The sequence below is a fragment of the Emys orbicularis genome, chromosome 7 (assembly GCF_028017835.1).
Source record: "Emys orbicularis isolate rEmyOrb1 chromosome 7, rEmyOrb1.hap1, whole genome shotgun sequence".
In the NCBI taxonomy this organism is placed as follows: Eukaryota; Metazoa; Chordata; order Testudines; family Emydidae; genus Emys; species Emys orbicularis.
In genome coordinates, this window is record NC_088689.1 from 66900536 (window position 1) to 66923635 (window position 23100).

General features: G+C 41.9%; 1 protein-coding gene across 3 annotated transcripts in view; it reads right to left on the bottom strand.

Moving 5' to 3' along the window:
• Positions 1-23100, bottom strand: part of ADK (adenosine kinase) — a 568039-nt gene that overhangs the window by 359804 nt on the left and 185135 nt on the right. For all 3 annotated transcript variants that reach the window (XM_065407400.1, XM_065407398.1, XM_065407399.1), the window contains exon 4: positions 5796-5874. In XM_065407400.1, the coding sequence (XP_065263472.1) occupies positions 5796-5874 (79 nt within the window). The remainder of the gene's footprint in view (positions 1-5795; positions 5875-23100) is intronic.

A 23100-nucleotide genomic window follows, 5' to 3' on the forward strand; every position in this document is an offset into this window, starting at 1 on the left:
CTATCTCCAATGTCTAATAATTGTATATACTCCCTCTCTATAGCTTCTATCCCTCATTTTACTTCTATTTTTGTTCGGACATCCTGCCCCGGTCCTGCTGGTGAAATAAATTCCCTCTTTTGATTCATTCTACATCTTTGTCGTCCTTCACATCCCCTTTTATTACTCAGTATCATCTAAAACAAGACAAAATACTTCCAAAATGCTTCTAGGGAGAAGTGTAAAATATGAGGGTTTTTTTAAAAAGAAGTGGAATTGATGCAATAATTCAAAATGGTGCATCTGGAAACATGCTTGGACAATATCCCTCTGGATGCACCCAAGCTGCCTCCTGATTTTCTTCTTGGGAACGGCAAGTCTCACAGATAGAGATGTCATTATGAGAGAGCTTGCTCTTTCTCCATACTTTCACAAATTTGGAAAGAATCTTTAGAAGTAGTTAGCCAAGAGTTATGGAATTCTTTCAGCAACAAGCTTTCCCCAAAGGCAGATTTTTGGAGATCATTCAAAAATGTGTTTTTGTTTATTATGACCATGGGGCTCAGTTACAGTCATTCTCTCTTTGAGCTTGTCTTTACTGCTTAAAAAAAGGTGTATTTTTTTACCTCAGGATAACGTATGCACTTAAACCCCACTGGATTTCAAAGCCATTATGGGAGAAGGGGCCATGACAATATTCTGCACCAACTCAATAAGCCTCATTCTGATGAGTATGTGTGTCACTTCATCATGCACCTTTCAGATGTTACAATATTTCATTTTAGCCAGCAAATAAAGCATTTGCTGTTGTAGCCTCTGTTCTTATCTCCAGGATCAAATAACCTTATCTAACCTCACTTTAATTTGCCTGTAAGCTACTTTGGGCAGAGACTTTTTTCCTATATTTACGCCTATGAAACAGCACATATTTTAATAGCACTATATAAATTATCTAAATAAAGACCCTTTAAAAAGGGATTAAGATTGTACAGATGTAATATTCCACCAACTCAAACCCTAGAATGCAAGGACACCTCTAATACCCACAGAGGGCATATTTCCACTGAGGGCAACAGAATCCGCCACCACAAGGACAATAACTCCAACTGATAAGGAGACATATAACATTTATTTCCAGCACAGTATAATGCAAAATTTTAATTAGAATGCTCCAAAAACTCCTTGGGTGGAGAGAAAAGGAATCTGTCAAGTGCCATCTCTGCTCCACTGGGCCAGCTATGGCTGTCTAGATTGGAGAACCCTCTGTTGAAGATGCAGCACTTCAACTGAAGCTGAAGAACTTGCAGCACTGGAAATCAAAGCAGCTTTCAGTTGGCAACCATGGCTGGTATGACCCCCAGACTCAGTCACGGTTTACAGCATAGACAACCTTCCTATAGTTTCCTAACCTTAGAGCATAGTGGGGAGAGAATGGAGGGGAACTTCACTGAGGGCAGTCTGTAGCTTCAAAGCCATTGGAAAGACGAGGTAAGGGGCGGCCATCTTTACTGGGCAGCCTCAATTTCACATGGCCATCAAAGCCCTCAAGTCTACTGCATTTCAGCTGAATCAGAGTTCCAGTTTACATGTGAGTGACAAATTTCCTAACAAAATACACTTTAGCACAGTGGAAGGTATACTGAACTGGGAGGCAGGACACCATGAGTTCATGTTTCACGTCTTTTGATTGCTCTTGTTTATATTTCTTTATATTTCTGTACATTTCACAGACTTATTATTGAGCAACACCTATATTAAGAGGCAGTCAAGTATCACTCAATCCGTTTTACAAATAAATTATCTGCGACATTGCAAAGGGTCATTTCTACAACAGATTAAAATAGAACCAATGTAGTTCTAGGATTAACTTTCAGTCTCAGACAGACACTCACAGAAAGAATCTGTTAAATCTATAAGTGATTGTAATCTGTAAACCACTGTTCCAGAGCTAGGAACAAAGCCAGGGTTCCTGACATTCAGCATGTCTTGAAAATGGTTCCGAAATCCATTCAAAAATCCTCTCTGGTTGCTGAACTACACAGAGAACACTGCTCTACAGCCAAAATGCTTCTGAAATAAATGTAGTCAAACTTTACTAATTCTGGGTCACTGAGAATGAAAATGATGCTTAAAATTGTTAATTGGCTCTAGTTTTCAAGATATGCTATTGGGTCAGTATATACGACCCTTGACTTGGGAATGGCGAAGGATAAGTGAGTTATAAAGGGAAGGGATCTCAATTTAAACCAGAAATGACTAAAATACATCTTTGACTGGATCTATGAATAAATCTATGACTGGGTTTGAACAGTACTTGCTTTTTAGGCAAAACAATGAATGATGCAATCTGAAGCTGGTATTGCGTCATACATGATATGAATTGCATCATGTTATTCCTAAACGTCATGGATGATGCAATCATAACGAAGCTTACATCACTCTGCTGAACAAATTGCCCTATATCAGCTCTAGAAATCATACAGTGTCGTGCTCTCTTATTTGTCAGTGTTTGATTTTGCAAAGGGACACATTTCTGTTTAGCCAAAGTGAGCAGAGATGCCTCGTACTTGTGTGAACAGTGCAGATAACTTCTCCTATGTTTGTGGTGAAGTGACTTTTGCATCACAAAAGCGCAGTATAACCACTATGGTTAAGAAAGCCTATCACCTATATTTTGGCTGCAAAATTGGAGATCAGGACAAGAGGTGGGCCCCACACATATGCTGAAACACTTGTGCAACAAATCTTCGCCAGTGGTTGAACAGGAAAAGGAAATCTATGCCTTTTGCAGTGCCAATGATTTGGAGAGAGCCAACAGATCATACCAGCAATTGTTACTTCTGCATGGTGCCTCCAGTTGGGAAAGGTGTGTCAAAGAAGAAAAAGTGGACTGTGCATTATCCAAACAATCCATCAGCTATATGCTCAGTACCCCACAGAGAAGGACTGCCAGTTCCTGATGCACCAGAATCATTCTCACTTAAGTCAGAAGAGGAAGAGGAAGAGGATGAAACTTCTGGTCCTGAACCTGAAAATGTCACAGGACCCACATTTTCTCCCATCCTCCTCCTCTGAACCACACCTCATAACACAAGGTGAACTGAATGACCTTGTCAGGGATTTGGAACTACCCAAGAGTAAGGCAGAACTGTTGGGCTCCAGACTACAGCAGTGGAATCTCCTGGCAGGTGATGTTAGGATTTCCATGTTCCGTGACCGTCAAAAGGATCTTGTCCCATTCTTCTTCATGGAAGGTGATCTTGTAGCCTGCAACAACATCGATGGTGTGATGGCAGCCCTCAACATCGTTCACGATCCAGATGAGTGGAGACTGTTCATTGATTCATCGAAGACGAGTCTTAAAGCTGTTTTACTGCCTAATGGCAATGTTTTGCCATCAATTCCAGTTGGTTATGCAGTCCATATGAAAGAAACCTATGACAACATGAAACAACTTTTGAGGTACATAAACTATGACCAACATCAGTGGCAGCTTTGTGGCGATTTGAAGGTTCTTGCTCTCTTGCTTGGTCTGCAGACTGGATACACAAAGTACTGCTGTTTTCTCTGCGAATGGGATAGTCGTGCAAGAGATTCCCACTACATCAAGAAAGATTGGCCACTCCGACAGTCATTGGAGCCTGGGAGGAAAAGTGTTCAGCATCCACCACTTGTTGAATCAAGGAAGATTTTGTTACCACCCTTACACATCAAGCTGGGTCTGATGAAGAATTTTGTCAAGGCCATTGACAAAACACAAGCAGCTTTCAAGTACCTCCGTGGAAAATTTCCATGGTTAAGTGAAGCTAAGATAAAGGAAGGTGTCTTTGTTGGTCCTCAGATTCGTGAACTTCTTCGAGATGATGCATTTGACCATGCACTGCGTGGCAAGGAAAAGACGGCATGGAAAGCCTTCCAGTTAGTGGCAATACATTTTCTCGGAAACAACAAGGCAGACAACTACAGATTGTTGGTGGAAAACCTCCTCAAGGCATACAAAAGCCTTGGTTGCAACATGTCACTAAAGATACATTTTTTGCACTCTCATCTAGATTTTTTTCCACCGAACTGCGGAGCAGTGAGCGACGAGCACGGCGAGCGATTTCACCAGGACATTGCAACAATGGAGAAACGCTATCAGGGCAAATGGAGCCCATCAATGCTTGCAGACTATTGCTGGACAGTGACAAGAGATGCTCCATTTAATGAAGACAAGAGACAAGCCAAGAAGCGCCGAGTAGACACTGAATAGGACTAAACTATGTACATAATAGTTTTTTGCCTTTTGTTTCATAATAAATTTTATTTATATAACCCTTTTGCTGATTTTTAAAGTGTTACATAAACAGGACAGGTGAAATATTATCATGTAAAGCAACCATAAACACATGAAAAGACCTAGGTTTACAATTTATGATTAAAACTCTACTATCTACACAATATACATAGACATAAAATGTAAAAACTTAAATATCTTAAAAACAGTAGCCAATCAGTTGTTTTAATTGTCATATTTGAATTCAGCACATCAAAATACATAATAAATAGCACATTTTATCTCTGAAGCAGACGACTTCTCAAAAATTGTAGACCAGTGGAATAGCTGCCTATGCTACTACCACCACCCCCTGTAGCTCAAATGGTAGCAATAGGGACTCAAGATCTGAATATCTTGGGTTGAAACTCTACTGATGGTCCACATAGTGGTCCTTATAAGAGCACGTGATAAAACTCCTATTTTTCCAGTTCATTTTCTATTTTTTTAATTGTTTCACCAAATTTACAGGGTGAAGAACAATCTTAAAACAGGTTTTATATCAAAAATGATTATAATCTGAATGATGATGTGATACACAACAAAACATAGGGGTTCACATTTCAGTCATTGGTCATACCTTTCAATTCCTTGTGTCAAAAACTGGTAGGTTTAAGGTTTGAAAAGTGTGATGGCCCTAGTGAAATGGCAGCCATATTTCCTAATGGTTGTCTATGGCTGCTATTTTTTTAGGGGTATCCCTCCCAGTAGTAAAGTAGTGGTCATCTTTACCTAGGACATAAACACCTTCAATCTCATTTGGTAGCTGGATTCCCACTCTAAGTTATGGGAAGTGACAGCCCTTCTGAGTAAGAGAAAATTGTGAATATAACTGTAAAGCAAAACAAAGCTTAATAACTTTGCTGAATTACAATCTAACTTCTTCAAAATATCATCTGAAGGTATCTGGCAATATGTTCTCTACATAGGAAGTTTGAAGAATAACAAACCAGCCGTTAGTTAGTAAAAGAATTCTAAATAAAAGTTGCACATTTTAAATTATGGGATTTATGCAATACACTTTCAGATTGTGTGGTGGGTGTATCTACAATTGTACACACAAAATGTATTACTAGATTAGCTTTCATTCACTACTATATAACAAAATACATTCTCTGTTATCAAAGTGCACAAAACCTACCTTGGATCAGTGCAAGCCCAACTTTATGATATTCATACCTCTAAAATTCTTCTCATGTAAAAAAAAATTCACTTCAATCATTTATGCACAAGTTATAAACCCTTAACAAATAAATGTGGTTATAATTGAAATGTTGCAACCTGAACAAGAACAGTTCAAAAGAAAAAAAGAAAAGAAAAAGAAACATTAAAGTCACTTCTAGAGTACAAAGCTCAACTAATTTTAGGCAACAAACTAACGTGCACTTGCTGAGTAATGTTTCTGGGCAACATGATAAGCAACTTAGAACAAGAAGAAGTTGTTTAACAGTCAACACCTTTAGAATATTTTACAGTTAATTTTTTTTAAGGAAGAACAAACCTGGGCCACTTTAACAGAATTTTGAGTAGAGCCACCAGCATGATATTCTACGTTGAACTTTTTCACAAGTTCTTCAAACCTGTAAGAAACCACAGGGGTTCGGGGGGAGGGGAGGGGGCAGGAAGGGGGGCAGAGAGAGAGAAAGGAAGTCAGATTCTGCAATTTTTCACAGTGAAAAACTATATATAGCATCTAGATTAGAAATGTATGAGATCAAGTTATTTGTAAACAGGAAATTCAGACATATTAGCTCTTTTACAAGGTGCTAGCTGAGAAAACGCAGACTAAAATAGCATGCATGCACAGTATGTGCACTAAGCAACTGGCTAAATGACAAAGCAAGCAATATCAACTTGATTTTGCTCCCTTACAGTTGTATTGTAAGTCTATAACATTTAAAGAATGTCTTAGGAATACAGCATCTGGAGCTTATGCATGATGATAATTAACTTTCAAGCTTCTAAACTATATGCTCACATGTAAAAGAAAAAAAATTAAAGGAAACCAATGAGGAGGTGCTGATCCACACTTCCTCTAGCTAAATACATAACATAAAAGTTCAATAATAAGCTATTTTATCTGCTTTAAAACTGTAGTCAAATAGTGTGCACTCAAAATGTAAACAATATTTTAAAGCATGAAGTTTTAACTTGTTTGTCAGGTGTTGGAACTTTATAAATAGATCTACTGCTAGTTTGAGAAAATCCGGATATAAAAGATAACAATTGTAAAATGTGCGTAAATTGTGGCAGAGCAATTCTCTGTCTTTCAGTTTTCTAGTCCTCTAAGTTGGGTCACTGTGTAAAAATAAATAAATTAATATAAAAGTTCTGCTGTCTAAATGTTTTGAAAGAACACTTGCTTTCACTAGCAAAACTTATTTTCACAATATAAAAATATGTATAAATACAGCTTGATTACTTTAAAAGGAAAAGTCACTGTTTTTAACATAGCGTACATAACAATTATGAGTTAATAATATCTGGTTCCACTAGTTAGATCTGGTGCATAGCTACCACTGAAATAATGAAAGGGACTTTGTTAAAAAATGCAGTGCAAGTTGAATTGTTTAAGTTCCAGAAAGTTCGATAAATGGTCAGTACAAAAGTAATGTAAAATTTTAATTAGGTTTGGACTACCATCAAGAAAAATCCCAGTATTCAAGAGAAATATAGTGAAACCTGTCTTAAGGGACCACTCAAGGGACCAACTAAAATAGTTTAACAGAAGTGGTCTTCTAATAAAGATGGAGCAGAATAGTATTCTATCCATTTGTGGATTCTTTGTGATAATCTCTTAAAATAGGAGGTTGACTAATAAGTGTATTCTCTTGCACAGGGGTTCTCAAACTGGGGGACGTAACCCCTCAGGGGGTCAAGAGCTTATTACATAGGGGTCACGAGCGGTCAGCTTCCACCCTCAAACACCGCTTCACCTCCAGCATTTATAATACTGTTAAATATACAAAAATGTGTTTTTAATGTATAAGGGGGGGGGGGGGGTCGCACTCAGAGGCTTGCTGTGTGAAAAGGGTCACCAATACAAAAGTTTGAGAACCACTACTCTTGCATAAGTTTAAATGAAATACATTTTCATACAGTGTGCATGTTAGTTTTTTCATTATTGTCTCCTTGTTCATATACCAACAGAAAACACTTTCCCCTCGTTTTAATGCACCTAATTTTCAAATAAGTTAGGCACCTCTCTAATCTTACAATAAATACTAGTAGCGGAAATCCTGTGCTGTCACAAGAATGTAATTTGAAAAGTCAAGTGTGTAAAAAAAAGCTGAAAATGGCTGAGAATTTAAAAATAGGATGGCAACACACTGTGAATCCAAGGGATGATTGAACCAGATGATATTATAAACAAAAAGAACTCTCAACCATGCTTGTAGCTGTTTCCATTGTTTCACACTGACTCAACTGACATTCTAGGCTACAAAGTGATTTGGGGGTTATTATGTATGCTGGTTGTGTTGATTTGTGTAGTCTCTCTCATAAAACCAGTGAAATGATTGCAGGCAAAATAGCTGCAGACTAAGGATGGTGACTGGATGAGTTACCTCTGATATCACAATGGTCTAGGACAATGTACCCAAACTTTACTTGTCATGCCCCCCCCCCCTTACTACTAGTGGAATCTTTCCGCATTCCCCCTCTTCCATTACTGCACAGTTGGCTCAGCAGAGGAGCTTGTGCTGAAGGTGGAGCTGGGGCTAGAGGCGGAGCTGGCCTGGGGGGGGAGGGGGGAGCTGAGGGGGAATGTGGGCAGAGCTGAACTGGGGACGGAGAAGGGGGTGGAGTGAAGCTGTGGCAGGGGCCAGAGCTGGGCACAGAGCAGGAGGTAGAGCGGAGCTGCAGCTAGGTAGTACTCCCTTCCTGCCCCCTGTGGGGGCTGGCCCAGGCCCTGCCACTCCCCTCCCACATTCCTCCACACCCCCCTTGGGGGGCACGCTCCACAGTTTGGGGACTATTGATCTAGGATCTTGGCATGGCATAAATACATGCATACTGTAGCTATACACTGCATGGGAGTAATTTGTAAAATCAAAATGGCTGAAAACTTAAAAATGTGATCGTAACAGACCACGAAACCCAGTGATGACTCAACCCGGTGAAATTCTGAACATAAAGAGCTCTCAACCATGCTTGTGGCTGTTTCCATCGCTTCACACTGACTCAATGGACATTTTAGACTTCAGAGTGACTCACAAAATCTTATTATATAAATATAGATTACCTATAATACAACAGTGAAAAAGGAATAAACATCACCCAGAAAAGTAACTATTAAAAAAAGGCATATTCTTTCAACATATTTGCTAATGCGAAAACACAAATGCCAATGACCATGGTCCAGATCCAGTATATCTATCAGAAAGAGTTACATTCCATTCTGTCTTGTGCTCAATAACCATAGTGAAAAAAAAATTTTTATTGAAAAACTTGATTTGTGATGTCAGAAGCAGAAAACACTGCCTGATTTTCAGATCTCAGGTTGAGTTTTCAGGGCTATCAGATCAAATATATCATTTTGAATGGTCAGCTAATCAATCTGCTGTACAAGTAATCAATAAATATGGACTTCCACAATGTCATTTTCAAAGTCAATTATTTTATTATAGTCATACTAATATGAAAGTTACATTTCCGGATGTTCATTACATTTATTTTCTTGGGTTGACACTCTCCTATAATAGATGGAAAACCTTGTTGCACAGTAGTTTTATTATACAATATCCAGAATAGACACTTCCTATCCTATGACAGAGGCTCATGTCACCTTAAATAAATAAATCATAATCAATAGGATCTCTTGATTATTAATATCTGTGCTGCTAAGAGGCTGCTGCTTCTCTTATGAAATCCATTCACAGACTACTTTTATAAGATGTAGTACCTTAATGATTCTACAATAGTTTCCTCTAAGTCATGTTTGCAAAGTATTTTGAAGATGGAGGCAATGACTAGTTAAGGATGAGTTGAGATGTACACTGACATTAGATCTAAAATCCCTGGCTTACTTTTAAAATTTGGCGCATTGACTTTTCATAGAAGAATTTTATTTTTCTGGTTTTGTTTTAAATTCACCTTCTGTACCTTTGGTCCTGTTTTCCTTACATTTTCTTTAAGTAACTTATCTCTTCAGTTTCTCACAAATACGTTAAGTAGTGGAATTTAAAATATTAAAGGTTTTTAATTTCTTGCTATCGTTTACCTTGTTTGATGTTGGAGGAGTACAACAAGAGAAAGGCAAAGGAGAGCAGTAGCACAGTTCAGTTAAACATTTTTGCCATTGTACTGAGAACTGAAAGAGTTGTATGGAGGATCGATTAGTGAGAGACTGAGCACAGTTTCTATCTGACAAAGTATCTGCTATCACACATTTTGGTTTGCTGATTTATATGCCTTCTGGAGAAGAGCCTGAAGAGAACTATTATAAGGAAAATGCTGGAAATGGAAAGTTATCCATTAATATTAAAGTAGTCAAAACTGTAGCTGCCACCACCCTTCATTCAAGAAGAGTACTGCCTATGTGTATAATACTTACAACCAGTTATATAGTACATACCATTAAGTACTGGTGGAATTCAATCATCTTTATCAAATAGTAGATCATGCACTGGAGTTAAGTTTAAACACTAAGTTGAATACAAATTAAGCTTCTATTGAAGTCCACTAATTGTGTCCAAATTTACATCTAACTTTACAATATTTACACTCAAAAGCCTCAACTAGTTAAGTTCAAATTTAGCGACTGATATATAGTTTTTTTTATTTGAACATATTTTGTTTCAGTTAAAATACTTACCAAGACAATATTTTTCAGGTTTGGGGGGAAAAAACCCTATCTGAACCATATCAGCCACCCTGTCACATACCCACATACTTCTCTATAGCATATGACATGGGACATAATTGTCCAGTAATTACTCATGTACTTCAATACTCTGTTAAAGGTCAGAGTTATGATCTTTTTATTTCTACAATAATTCTCCATTTAAAATGTTTGAATAATGAGATACCCATCCTAGCAAACTAACGACAGGCAGGCAATTAGAAAGAATCACAAACTAAATTACTACATATGCTTTTCACAGCCATCCACACTACTAATTATCTACCAATTGTATACCAAGCAATTGCAACCTCTACTGATAGCAAGTTGCTGAGGGAAAAAAGCAACAACAATATGTCTCATAACAACCACTTCTCAAATTAAAAAATGAAACAACAACGTGAACTAACAATGTTTTGGCAAGATTTGTAAAATTAAATTTGTAAAATTAAATCTTACATTTTCTATCAGTTTAAACGCTTGGTACCCAATCCATATGGTTAATTTTTGTTATTTGTGCATCTATGAACATAGCAATTGAAATATTAACTCCTTTACCTGAAAATACCTACTACTACAACTGCCTTGGGGACTGAGGGGTAACTCAAGACTACTTGTATTAATATACAATACTAGATGCCCTGCCGTTTCTCTTTATTTAGAGCTGTGACTTCTAGTGCATTTAATTACTTTAGTCTGTCGTCTGTGTGAGAAAGGTTTGGCTATAACAAAGAGGATGGCTTCTAAACCAAAATAAATATGCAGTAACTGGCATCAGATAAAATATTGTCTTTAATATCTCAATCTCAAGGTGACAGCCAGCAGAGAGTAAAAAAATTACTTTCAATTATTTCATTGAATTAGGCATGCAGACAGTGAGACTGACTGCTGCCCTTCACTATTTCAGTCAGAAGTATTTTAAAAAACACCTCATTTCATCATGTTTTATATAAAAACATCTTCAGGGGCCTTGAGTGAATATGTCAATTCAAAGAAAATGCGTACAAATGCAAGAAAACCCCTTTTGCTGACTGTCTTCAATGTCATGATGTAAGGCTGTTATCAATGAAATGTGTTAATTTATCCACAAGAGTCCATTAACCAACTACTGACCTGAAACTTAAGAATGACAACTGGATTTCATCTTTAAATTGGATTTTCATTTTTAAAAATTAACATTTGGACAGACAAAAAAAATCAGTACATGATCAAGGGAGCATGGGGAAACTTCTTGTGCCATTGTCCGCACTATACCTGGCCTATGAATAGGGAATTCCATGCCACAGCGGTGTCAGTCCAGCACCTTTCAGTAGTGTTAAATTTGCCTTTCTATATATTTTGGGGTGGGGGTGGGGGGAGAGAATCAACTGGAGCAACTGTCTGTCAGGCCAGTGGATACCAAATGCACCTTGTGTATGTGCTAAGTGAACTGTTATCATGTTTGGGACAAATTCAAGAAAATTAGAACTTTATGAGCTAGACTAATATTGCTGTTTCTGCTGCAACTGATGGTCCTTCTGAATATTTCCTAAGTCTCTTGGCATATCTGAGAACTCTGGTTCCTTTGTCGATCTTAGAACATACTATTACCTTAAACAACACAATAAATCTCACCATCAGCACCATCCAGAAGGCCATGAGTTTGGTACCATAAATTTGGTCATCATATTCTAGAGAAAACGTTTGCAACATTAGCAGCACGTTTCTAGCTGTGGTACTGCTGATCTGCTGATCAACAACAGCACTGACCAAAAAGAATGTAAGTATGTTAATGTTTTTGTAAACAAGACTGGCAATGATATCACATCTGTCACTTGTTTTTTTAGAACTGAACTGCTAATAAAACCTGATGCTGAAGGGTATATCTCAACAAGAGACTCACTTTTTAGGAGACTTGGAAAGCAGAAAAAGCAACTTAATGAGAGTACTGCAATTATTCAGATTTAATTTTTATACTGCAGTAGCTAGCACCTGCAAGCCACCCAGATCAGAGCCCCATTGAGCAAGGTACCATTTTTAAAAACATTTGGGAAATGCCAGTCCTTGCCACAAAGTTCTTAAATATAAAAATCTACTTAGGACAAAACCAAAAAAGGAAAGGTCAGCCAAAGTTGGTATCCATTTATTGTCATCTCATATCTTCTGTCTATCCTCACAGTGAAGTGTAAGACTGAATGAAAAGGGGTATTCTTGTTGAGTTTAAAGTGCATTAACTTCCTGGAATGGAGTATCCAAAAGAATACAAACAAGACAAAAGGTCCTAAGTGACTTTGGAAACCAAGTCCCATTTTCAAGAGTGACTTAGGCACTTAGGAGCTTAGATCCCATTGACTTCCGAAGTCTATTTTGAAAATGGGCCTTGAAGTTATAGACACACAGTATGGCTGCCAACATTACTACACAAATCCTAATTTTATTTTGCTTAAATATGGGCCTGATTCTGTTATGCACATGCGTCTTGCACTAGACATGTCAGTCCATTGACCTTAATACAATTACTCTTAATTTATATTACTGTAAGTGAGGCCCTGTAAAATCAAAATCAGGCCCTGTAAATCTAACATGGCAAACTCACTTAGGTATGAATTCCAGTCATTTATTTGTGGATTAGATGAGTAAAATTAGCATTTTACCATCTGTAAAACAATTTAACCATCTTCCTTTATTCACACATATTGTAAACATGGAATAATTGGTGTTCCTCCTACTGCATATAGATTTATATCCTTCTGGATATTTATATATAAGGTTACGTTTTTCAGAAGTGCTTAAATCCCATTTCAAAAGTGATTTCGGCATTTTGGAGCCTAAGTCTTATTGACTTCTGAAGTTGTATAAATGAGTATAAAAAAGAGATCTAAATACCATTCTCCACAAGCTACATACTGAGAAAAAATGCCTGAGAGAAAGACACTGTTGATGCAGATGTCAAAGGCCACTTTATCTTCAAGAAGTAAAAAGAAATGTAGTTTCTTGTTTTGCAGCAAGATGGGTTTTCTTGGCTATTTTCTGAACTATTTGCTTGTTACCCAGGATGACTCTATAGCACACATCAGCAGGGAGTCACATTTTAAAGATCAGCTGCCTAAAACCAGCTGCAGAGGAGGAGGAAAAAAGCGTATTTGTAACTGAGGGTGTTTTTTTGGTTAATTTGTTTTTTTTCTGTTTATTTTGTATGTTAGAAATTCAGGTCCTGGATAACCTATTTTCCCCCAGAGATTTTTAGTCAGATTATTCAAATTCTTCTGTTTGTTTTTGTTAACTCAAAATGCCTGACAAGCAGTTAGGAGGAAAGATCTTTGTTAAAGGTTCAACATCCTTGCAACTTGCAGCTTTAATAAGATAGCAAAACAATGTTTGTGTAATATATATTACATTTACTGGATTCATTTAGTCAAAGGTAATTATCTCACCTTCTCTAGTTGCCTAACATTTTCAGTTGCAAGAACAGGTCATGCTAGGCACAGATCTCAATTTACTGTATAGCAGCAAGGAGAACCCGACTAACATCCCAATATCCTCATGTCTAATCTTACCATTTACATTTTTTAAAAAAAATCCATTTAAATCTTCAGATGAAGCAATGAGTGACAGAAGGTCTAAAGAATCAGCATTGTAAATCAAAGAAAAATTTCTTCAGAGTGTGATAACATTCCTACAGGAGCTAGTTAAGTGATATTAGAAAGTCGGTATTATGTGGTTTTTAGATAGTGTTACCATTTCCAGTTTTAAAAAAACTAGTTAAAAACAATCCCAAAATCTAATCATCTTATTTTTCAGGCAATACTTGGTACTTTCAGTTACTCATATATCTGGTAACTCTGTCATCATTCGTGTCCCAAGTTTAATCATTTCAGGATAGGCAGGTCCAATACAGCCAGTCTCTCACATAGACTATATAAATTATGTAAGCGGGGGAATGGTTTCGCTATTGAGGGGAACTTTTTTGGCTTCTGCACTACCCCGGTGAAATGGGCTAGCGGAAGGATTTGAGTTTTTGCTTTTACTTTTTTTACCCAGAGGCCTTTCTGCCCTTGAGGACTTTCCTTTCACTTTTTTGTCTGGCAGAGTTTTCATAACCCCGAAAAGGCTGGGCCCAGGATTTTTGGGGGGCTCGACCCCCAACCCTGCTGTGGTTACCTAGGACAGGGGCTAGGGTGTTTTCACTCTGGGGTGCTTTCTTCACACTGGACACTTTCCTGACCCACTGATTATTTTATACAATTTAAATAGGGTTACCATATTTCAGCAAGCAAAAAAGAGGATGGGAGGAGCCCCGCCCTAGCCCCGCCCCTGCCCCTCCCACTTTCCTCCCCCCTCAGAGCCCCCAACCCTCCCCCCGCTCCTTGTCCCCTGACTGCCCCCTCCTGGGACCCCTGCCCCTAACTGCCCTCCAGAACCCCACCCCCTACCTAAGCCTCCCTGCCTCTTGTCCCCTGACTGCCCCCTCCTGAGACCCTCCCCCCATCCTAACTGGCCCCCTAGGACCCTACCCCCTACCTGTACCCTGACTGCCCCAACCCTTATCCACACCCCCACCCCCAGACTGACCCCTGGGACTCCCACGCCCCATCCAACCACTCCCCACCCCGACAGCCCTCCCCAGAACTCCCGACCCATCTAAACCCCTCTGCTCCCTGTACCCTGACTGCTCCGATCCCTCTCCCCACCTCTGCCACCTGACAGCACCCCCCCAGAACTCCCAAACACCCCCCCCCCCCGTTCCTTGTCCCCTGACTGCCCCCTCCTGGGACCCCTGCTCCTAACTGCCCTCCAGAACCCCACCCCCTACCTAAGCCTCCCTGTTCCTTGTCCCCTAACTGCCCCCTCCTAAGACCCCCCCCAAATGCCCCCCAGCACCCTACCCCCTACCTGTACCCTGACTGCCCAAAACCTTATCCACCCCCCCCCCAGAAAGCCCCCCCCCGAACTCCCGGACCCCTCCCCCCCGTCTCTTGACTGCCCCCTCCAAAACCTCCCTGCCCCTTCTCCGACCCCCTGGCCCCCTTGTTGTTGGCCTTCACCTAACGTCTCTGTGAACTTGCTCAGGAACGGCCTGAGCCGTTCGTCCAGGCAGGCTGGCTGGCAGGGGAGGAGGAGCGGGGGAGGAGCTCCAGCCTGCCGGAGGCAATCTGCGAATGCAGGGAGGGAGGGAGTGATCTCTGCTGCAGGGGGAGGAGGAGGGGCTCTCTCTGGCTGTCGTAGCCCCATGTAAGTGGCACCATCCGGCCGGCTGCCCTGTTAGCCGCGCGCGCTCTGCATGGGGGGGGGGGGGGGGAGGGAAATCCGGACATTTACAAATTCCCCCCGGATGCTATTTTTAGCTCAAAAATCTGGACATGTCTGGGGGAATCCGGACGAATGGTAACCCTAATTTAAAGCAATCACAAGTTATTTAATTAACAATTAATTTAAAAAAGAATAAGGAAAAATGGGAAAGGTTAAAGGAAAACACATTACCCCGCTTTGTGGCAGGGAACATTACAAGCAGTGTTTTTGGAATGTTAGGGCAGTTTACAGTCTGTTTCTTGTGGGTCCCAGGCCTTTTTCTCAGGCCCTGGCTCTGCTGCAGGGATGCTGCGGGTTGGACACTTGCTCTGGTGGTGGCCACACACCTCCGGGCTTTGGGTGGTGGGACCCTTCTCTTTCCAGCATCAGCTCCCCGTCAGGTTAAGATTCCCCTCCCAGTTCGGCCTGCAAGGACCCTTGGCTGGGGGTGTCTTTCTGCGCTGGGCCCTTTGTCCAGGGTCCCCCCTTGGCTGGCCCCAGGTGCTCACCGCACCCGGCTTCAGACTATTTTAACTCCAGCCCCAGCTCCACTGTTTTAGCACCGGCTCCACTTTGCCTCAGCACTGATGCTGATGCTTTGCCTTCAGCCCCCTGGGCTGCTTTTTCTGGCCCCTCTGGCTCTATGGCTGCAGCTCTGCTTCCAACACAGGATCTGCTCTCTGGGCTGCTTTTGTGACTCTGCTTTCAGCTTTGACCTGCTTTCTGGGCTGCTTTTCTGGCCCCTCTGGCTGGCACAGCTCTGTTCCCCAGCTCAGCTTGGGCCCCTGTTCTTTTCTTAGCTCGGCCCCACTCTGCCTGACCCAGGCAATTCCAGCTCACATGGAGGACGAGACCCACCCTGGCATCCTTAGTCCCTGATTAGCCTGCCCGCCCTGTTAATCAGGCTGACCTGGAGCATTGGCCTCGCCCCATTCTTTTAGTACTGGGAGCTAGCCAACCAAAACACCCCCACTGAACGTTAGTAAGCGGACAACACTTACATACGGTACATGAGACAAAAGTAATCAGTAATCTACCACTTCTATGAGAAAAGTAAATCAATAATTTGCAATAACTGGAAATGAAATTTACAAATACAGTATTTCAGTAACAAGAATTTTAATATGTTGTTGAATATCTGAATTCACAGAAGAATGAAGGGTCATCATCTAAGTTCCCTCTAAGCTGTGCAGCCGTGTGCAGCTGCGTGCAGTCTATTAAGCGCCACACAGCACTCAGGGCTGTGGCAGGGAGAAAGGACTCTCCAGCAGCCCTGGAACTGCCGTGGCGGGGAGAGGCGCCCGGTCCCCGGCGCCAACCCAGCCCGGCCCTGCCACAGGCATGTGAGAGGGGCCCCTCCACTGGCCCCAACACAGCCCAGACCTGCCGCGGCCAGAGGAGAGGCACTCCTTCCCTGGCCCCAACCCAGCCCAGCCTGGACCTGCCATGGCCGAGTGAGAGGTGCCTATCCCATGGCCCCAGTGCCGGAGCTGCCGCAGCGGGGAGAGCCGCCTCTCCCCCACAGCCCAGGTGCTGCTGCGGGGAAAGAGAGCTCGGGGGATCCTCTTTCCCCGCTGTAGCCTGTACCCCAAACCCCTCATCCCTGGTCCCATCCCAGAGCATGCACCCCCAGCCATAGTCCTCACCCGCACTGCACCCCAACCCTGAGCCCCCTCCTACACTCCGAACCCCTCAGCCCCACCCCTGCCACATGCATTTTGTTATGTGCACCAATATGGAGGTGATGTGTCACATCACCTCCATATTGGTGCATATAAAATTCATTCCACACATGCATGGGAAAAATTAGAGGGAACAATGGTCATCATAACTGATTACTAAGAAATCAACGGAGACAGTTTTCCATATGGTGTTAATGAATAACAATGGACCAAAACTAGTCCTATAATTCAAGGTAAAAGTTTATTACCTTAACTGCAAGATAATAATTAAGAAGTTTTTTCTTCTCTTTCTTTCGTTTTTTTTTTTAAAAGTAAAATACTACCATGAAAGGAGGACATTTGATTTTTTTTTTATATTCTAAGTAAGTAGAGAAGTTGTTGATTATATTAAAATTTCAGCTTTGGGTTTCAGTTTTTAAATCCTGTCTAAGACAAAAAGTTAACACACATTAAATGAGTTCATCCCTAATCCTCTCTGGACTTTTGTCCACGTCTCAAAATGATCTCAAAGCTTGTCACAATTGGCAGTCGCTGCTCAAGGAGAGACCTGAAACAGCAAAAATGTTGTATTTCAGAACTGAGGTGCAATGGCAGAGCTACAAGGGAAAGTTTATACAGTACTTCGCCGGCTATGACTGGCTTTACCCAGTGCACTCCTGATTTTCCTATACAATAGATTGATCCAGAGTTAAAGTGAAAAAAAAACAAGCAAACCTAGATTCATGTTGCAGAACAAACAAACAAACAAACATACAAAAAAAGATTTACCACTGTGTTCAACTAGCAGCATAGAAGAGTCAACTTATTTTAGGAATATGATGGATAAGTTAAAGTTGAATGTAGCTGATTATGATCTTTTTCAGTCAAGTTCAAAAAACAGTGACTCTTCATGGAAGTATTTACTACTGCAAACTAGAATTTCACATTAAGTATTTTCCTAACCATCTCATCCAAACAAACAGCAAATTAAAAATAAACAAATAAATAAAATTCAGTAATTCCAAACAGGTTAGGCTTATGAGTACCAAATGTTAACAGAAGAAAGAGAAAAAATGCATAGGCAAATTGTAAGATTAATAGCTTTGAAATATTTTACCACAAATGTTAGCGAGGTTGGAAAAAAAAATGCACTTAAATGTCAGTTTGATAAAAGCCAAAAGAACATTTCCCACATATGTTTGCATTTAGGCATAGTGAAACAAGATGAAAAAAAGTAACAGTCATTCAAAAGTAAGGTTAAAACATCAGCTCTTAAGGATCATGATTTAAAGGCATTTCTCCAAGTTAATTTTTTTTTTCTTTCTTCAGTAGAAAGTCAGGCAGCTTTACATAAGTGTTCCTTGAAAAGCCCTAAAATATGAAGGCCCCTCTTATTCTAAATTATTTGAATGTTCCCACACACAAACACACACTCCACCCACCCATCCCCCACATATACTTGAAGATACACAAAATTGTGCTCAGAAATGTCAAGTAGAATTAAATAAAATTCATTGTTGAGATGTTGACACTATACAAGATGAAAAATTAAAAAGTAAGAAGTTATGTTTCCAGGTTATTAGAAAACAATCAAAATATCAGGCTTCTGCTTCTACTTATTGCAAAAGACACACTAATATATACTGTATATACATAGAGTATACGGCCATGGGCATGCACACATACACCCTGAACGTCTATCTACTATATAATTAGATTAATAGTTTGCATTCCATAGTAATATCATTTGACTTTCCCCCTCTTAAATCTTTAAACAATTAAAAGGGATACATGCTTATAAAAAAAATCCTCTATAGTTGATGGACTATACAACTAAGGAGCATCTAAGTAAAAGGAAGTGGTCTAAGGGAATGTTGTTGGACATGAACATTAGGAACCTATAATCTTTATTGCGGGTGACAACTATAGGTTTATTCACCTGTGCATATTCCACAGAACTGAGAAAGAAATATACATGAAATAAAAGGGATGAAAATTTAACTTTGTGCAAAATAATAAAAAACCACAGTGAACATTGTGGTGAAGTCTTCAACTGAGTAGAAAACGAAACATTTCCTTGTGTCTAATGAATTCACTAGGACGTTAAAATCCTATAGTTAGTATCTACACTTTCTTTTCTCTCTCTTGGAGATTTTCCAAATACTTTTCAGAGTCTCATACACCACACCAACAGATCCCATGTTACAACAACTATAATTCCAATAACGGGGATCCATCAACAACATCCTTAAATCTGTCAGAGATGCTGCTTGCACGACTAAAGCAACACACAGCGCCAACATGCACCCTCATACACAGCCACTACCTTTCCCAAGATCAAAGGACAGAGACACAACAGACTAAAACAGAAACAATTTCTTACACTATATTCACATTTTAGTATCTAATAGGTCATCTTAGGATCTTGTAAACTGGAAATAAGTTACATTGCAGAACCCTGAGGAAACATGTCTAAATTGCCCTTTCCCCTCAAATAAGGGGTGCTTACTACAACAAAAATGTCAGGGTTGTTTCTGAGGCTGTGGATGGCGTTGCATTCTGTACAACGAGGTTATGGGGCAATTTCACCCTGTGCACGTCTGGGGAAGCACTCTCTGTATCTCAGAGTACTCTATGTATCTCATAGCGTGCTTCCACAGACGTGCACAGGCTGAAATTGCCCCATAACCTCAGCTGTACAGAACGCAATGCCATTCATAGCCTCAGAAACAACCCTGACATTTTGTGGATACAGACTAACATGGCTACCCCTCTGATACTTGGTACAACAAAAATGGTAAAACAAAGCTTTATTTAATCAAAACATTTCCTCCTACATGGCTATAATTTTACAGTATTAAAACAAATAGGGTAAGGCTAACTGTACTATATTAAATATAGGTGGTATGTGAAATGTTGAACTCAAACTTCAAATGTATTTGCAATAAGCCTTTGTTCAAGTTAAACCTAAATTCATGAATCAACAGTAATTTGTTCAAGTCTTGTTGGCATCTAAGAACTTACAGTCAAAATTAGATATGAACGTCTTTATTCTATTAGGCACCTTTTCACTGGTGCATTACATATTATCTATGCTCACTAGAAAAAGTTATCTGAGTACTTCTAATATGGCTACTAGTTCCATTTTCATTTCTTGCCCACTCCATGCAAACATGCACAAATACAAACCATGTGAACTGGTTCACAATAAGATTAGGCCATGGAAGAATTAGGTTAATTTGACCTTGGTCATCAAAGAGTAGGCTTAATGTAAACTCTAAGCTTCTCTAATTTAAGGGTTTATGAACAAGTCTGACACAAAGCGAAAAGCATACTCAGCAGTGGTACACAGAATTCTAGAAAAATACATTTGGGCACAGAACAGCCCACTGGGCCAAGTTCTCAGCCCTGCCATTCTTGGCTGCACAAAAGAGGATTTAAAGCTGTTTTAGGTAGATAGATGGGATTAAGAAAATTAAACATAAAAAAAAAAAATAATAAAAAAAAATAGAACGGCCAGACTGGGTAAGACCAAAGGTCTATCTAAGTGGCCAATGCCAGGTGCCCCAGAGGGAATGAAAAGAACAGATAATCATCAAGTGATCCATCCCCTGTTGCCCATTCCCAGCTTCTGGCAAACAGAGGCTAGGGACACCATCCCTGTTCATCCTGGCTAATAGCCATCGATGGACCTATCCGCCATGAATTTATCTAGTTTTTTTTCAATCCTGTTATAGTCTTCGCCTTCACAACATCTTCTGGCAGGGTGGATAAAAATCAATGATTTAAAAAAAAAAAATCGGATTTTTTTTTAATTTAAGTTGGATTTTTTTGATAAAATGCTTCTTGAGGAAAAAACCTAAAGATCGTTTTAATTAAGATACATTATAGCTCAAAGATATGTCATCATGGAATAGGGATTATAAATTCTAATTCTATAGTATGAGACAATATATTCATGTAATGTTTAAGAAAAGTTTTGTAAATGAGCTCCAATAGTTCATGGATTAGGGACCAATCTTATGGGGTTCCAGGGTAGGGTTACCATATTTTGAGTGTCCAAAAAGAGGACACTCCACAGGGCCCCGGCCCCGCCCCAGCCCCGCCCACATCCCGCCCCAACTCCACCCCTTCCCCAAAGTCCCCGCCCCAACTCCGCCCCCTCCCCTGCTTCCCGCGAACATTTGATTCGCGGGAAGCCTGAAGCAGGCAGCAGGTAAGCTGGGGTGGGTGGGGGGAGGAGGCGCAGCCCAGTCTGGCCCCCTCCGGCGGCCGGCCCCGGCCCCAGTGTCTCCAGCCTGGCTCGGCTCGGGCCCTGGGGTGCCGGCCCCGGGCCAGCCCCCGGCCGAGCACCCCTGGCCAGTCCCCGGCCGAGCACCCCCAGGTCAGCACCGCCGGCCCCCGGCCCAGCACTGCCGGCCCCCGCCCCGGCCCCGGCCCGGGCCCCGGCCCAGCACCCCCAGCCCAGGCCCAGCGCACCCCCGGCCCCCGGCCCAGCACACCGCTGGCGCCCGGCCCCCGGCCCAGCACCGCCGGCGCCCGGGCCGGCCCCCGGCCCAGCACCCAGCGGCGCCGGATTTTCCCGGACATGTTCGGCTTTTTGGGATTTCCCCCCGGACGGGGATTTGAGTCCCAAAAAGCCGGACATGTCCGGGAAAATCCCGACGTATGGTAACCCTATTCCAGGGGCTTCTGTATAGATTATTTTGGTTAATCTTTCTCTCTACCCAATGGGACTCAGTGCTCAGTCTAGAAGATACCATCAGAGAAGCTTAGTTTTGCAGTTCTCAAACTGTGGATTTGTGTCTCCAGAGATAACATGTTTGTTAACAGCTAAAATGTTTTTAAATAAATAAATAAATAAATAAATACAGGTGAGAAATAACAGACCTCAACCCTATCGTCCCTCTGCAAATTTGTGTACACAGAGTCAATCCCTTACCTCTCTCTAAAAGTGCAAAGTTTCAATGAATAGAAAATTGTTATGGGAGGAATAGAGATCTGGACAAGGAGAAGAAGTCTGGATATAAATGGGAGAAGGGAGGGACAGGCAGTAGAAACAAAAGTGAAACTGTTTGAGCAGCATATTCCAGAGTCTTGAAGTCTTTCTGAGTGTAGCCTTCATTGATTTGAGATCTACTATGCCATTCTCTCAGTAGAAGGGAAAACCTCTAATGGCAGCAGGCCATAAAAGAGACCCAGTTTGGGAATATTTTAATGAAGTTCCTGTACCTATGGGTAAGACAGGCATGCGTGCAAAATGCAAACAGTGCAACAAAGAAATGCAAGGCCTGGTTGCCCAAATGTAGGGTTACCATATTTTAAAAAAAACAAAAAGAGGACACTCCACGGGGCCCCGGCCCTGCCCCAACTCCGCCCCTTCCCCACCACCAGCCCCGCCCCAACTCCGCCTCTTCCCGGCCCCACCCCCGAAGTCCCCGTCCCAACTCCGCCCCTCCCCTGAACGCTCCACCCCCTGCTCCTCCCTCTCCCCTGCTTCCCGCGAATCAAATGTTCGTGGGAAGCCTGAAACAGGCAGGCAGCAAGTAAGCTGGGGCTGGGGCAGTGGGGCGTGGCCCAGTCCGGCCCCCCCCGGCTGAGCGGCTCTGGCCCCGGCGTCTCCGGCCCGGCCCAGCTCGGGCCCTGGGACGCCGGCCCCGGTTCCAGCCGAGCGGCTTCGGCCCGCCCCGGCGGCTCCGGCCCCGGCCCCAGTGACTCCAGCTCAGCTCGGGCCCCGGCCAAGCGGCGCTGGCCAGCGGCCGAGCACCCCCAACCCTGGTCCCAGCGGCTCCGGCCCGGCTCGGCTCCGGCCCCGGTTCCGGCCGAGTGGCGCCGGCCGAGCACCCCCAGCCCTGGTCCCAGCAGCTCCGGCCTGGCTCGGCTCGGACCCTGGTTCTGGCCGAGCTGCTCCGGCCCGGCCCCGGCCCCGGGCGAGCGGCGCCGGCCGAGCATTCCGATCCCCATCCTGACTAGTGATTTAAATCATGATTTAAATTAAATCCACCCTGTCCTCTGGCAAGGAGTTCCAGAGGTTG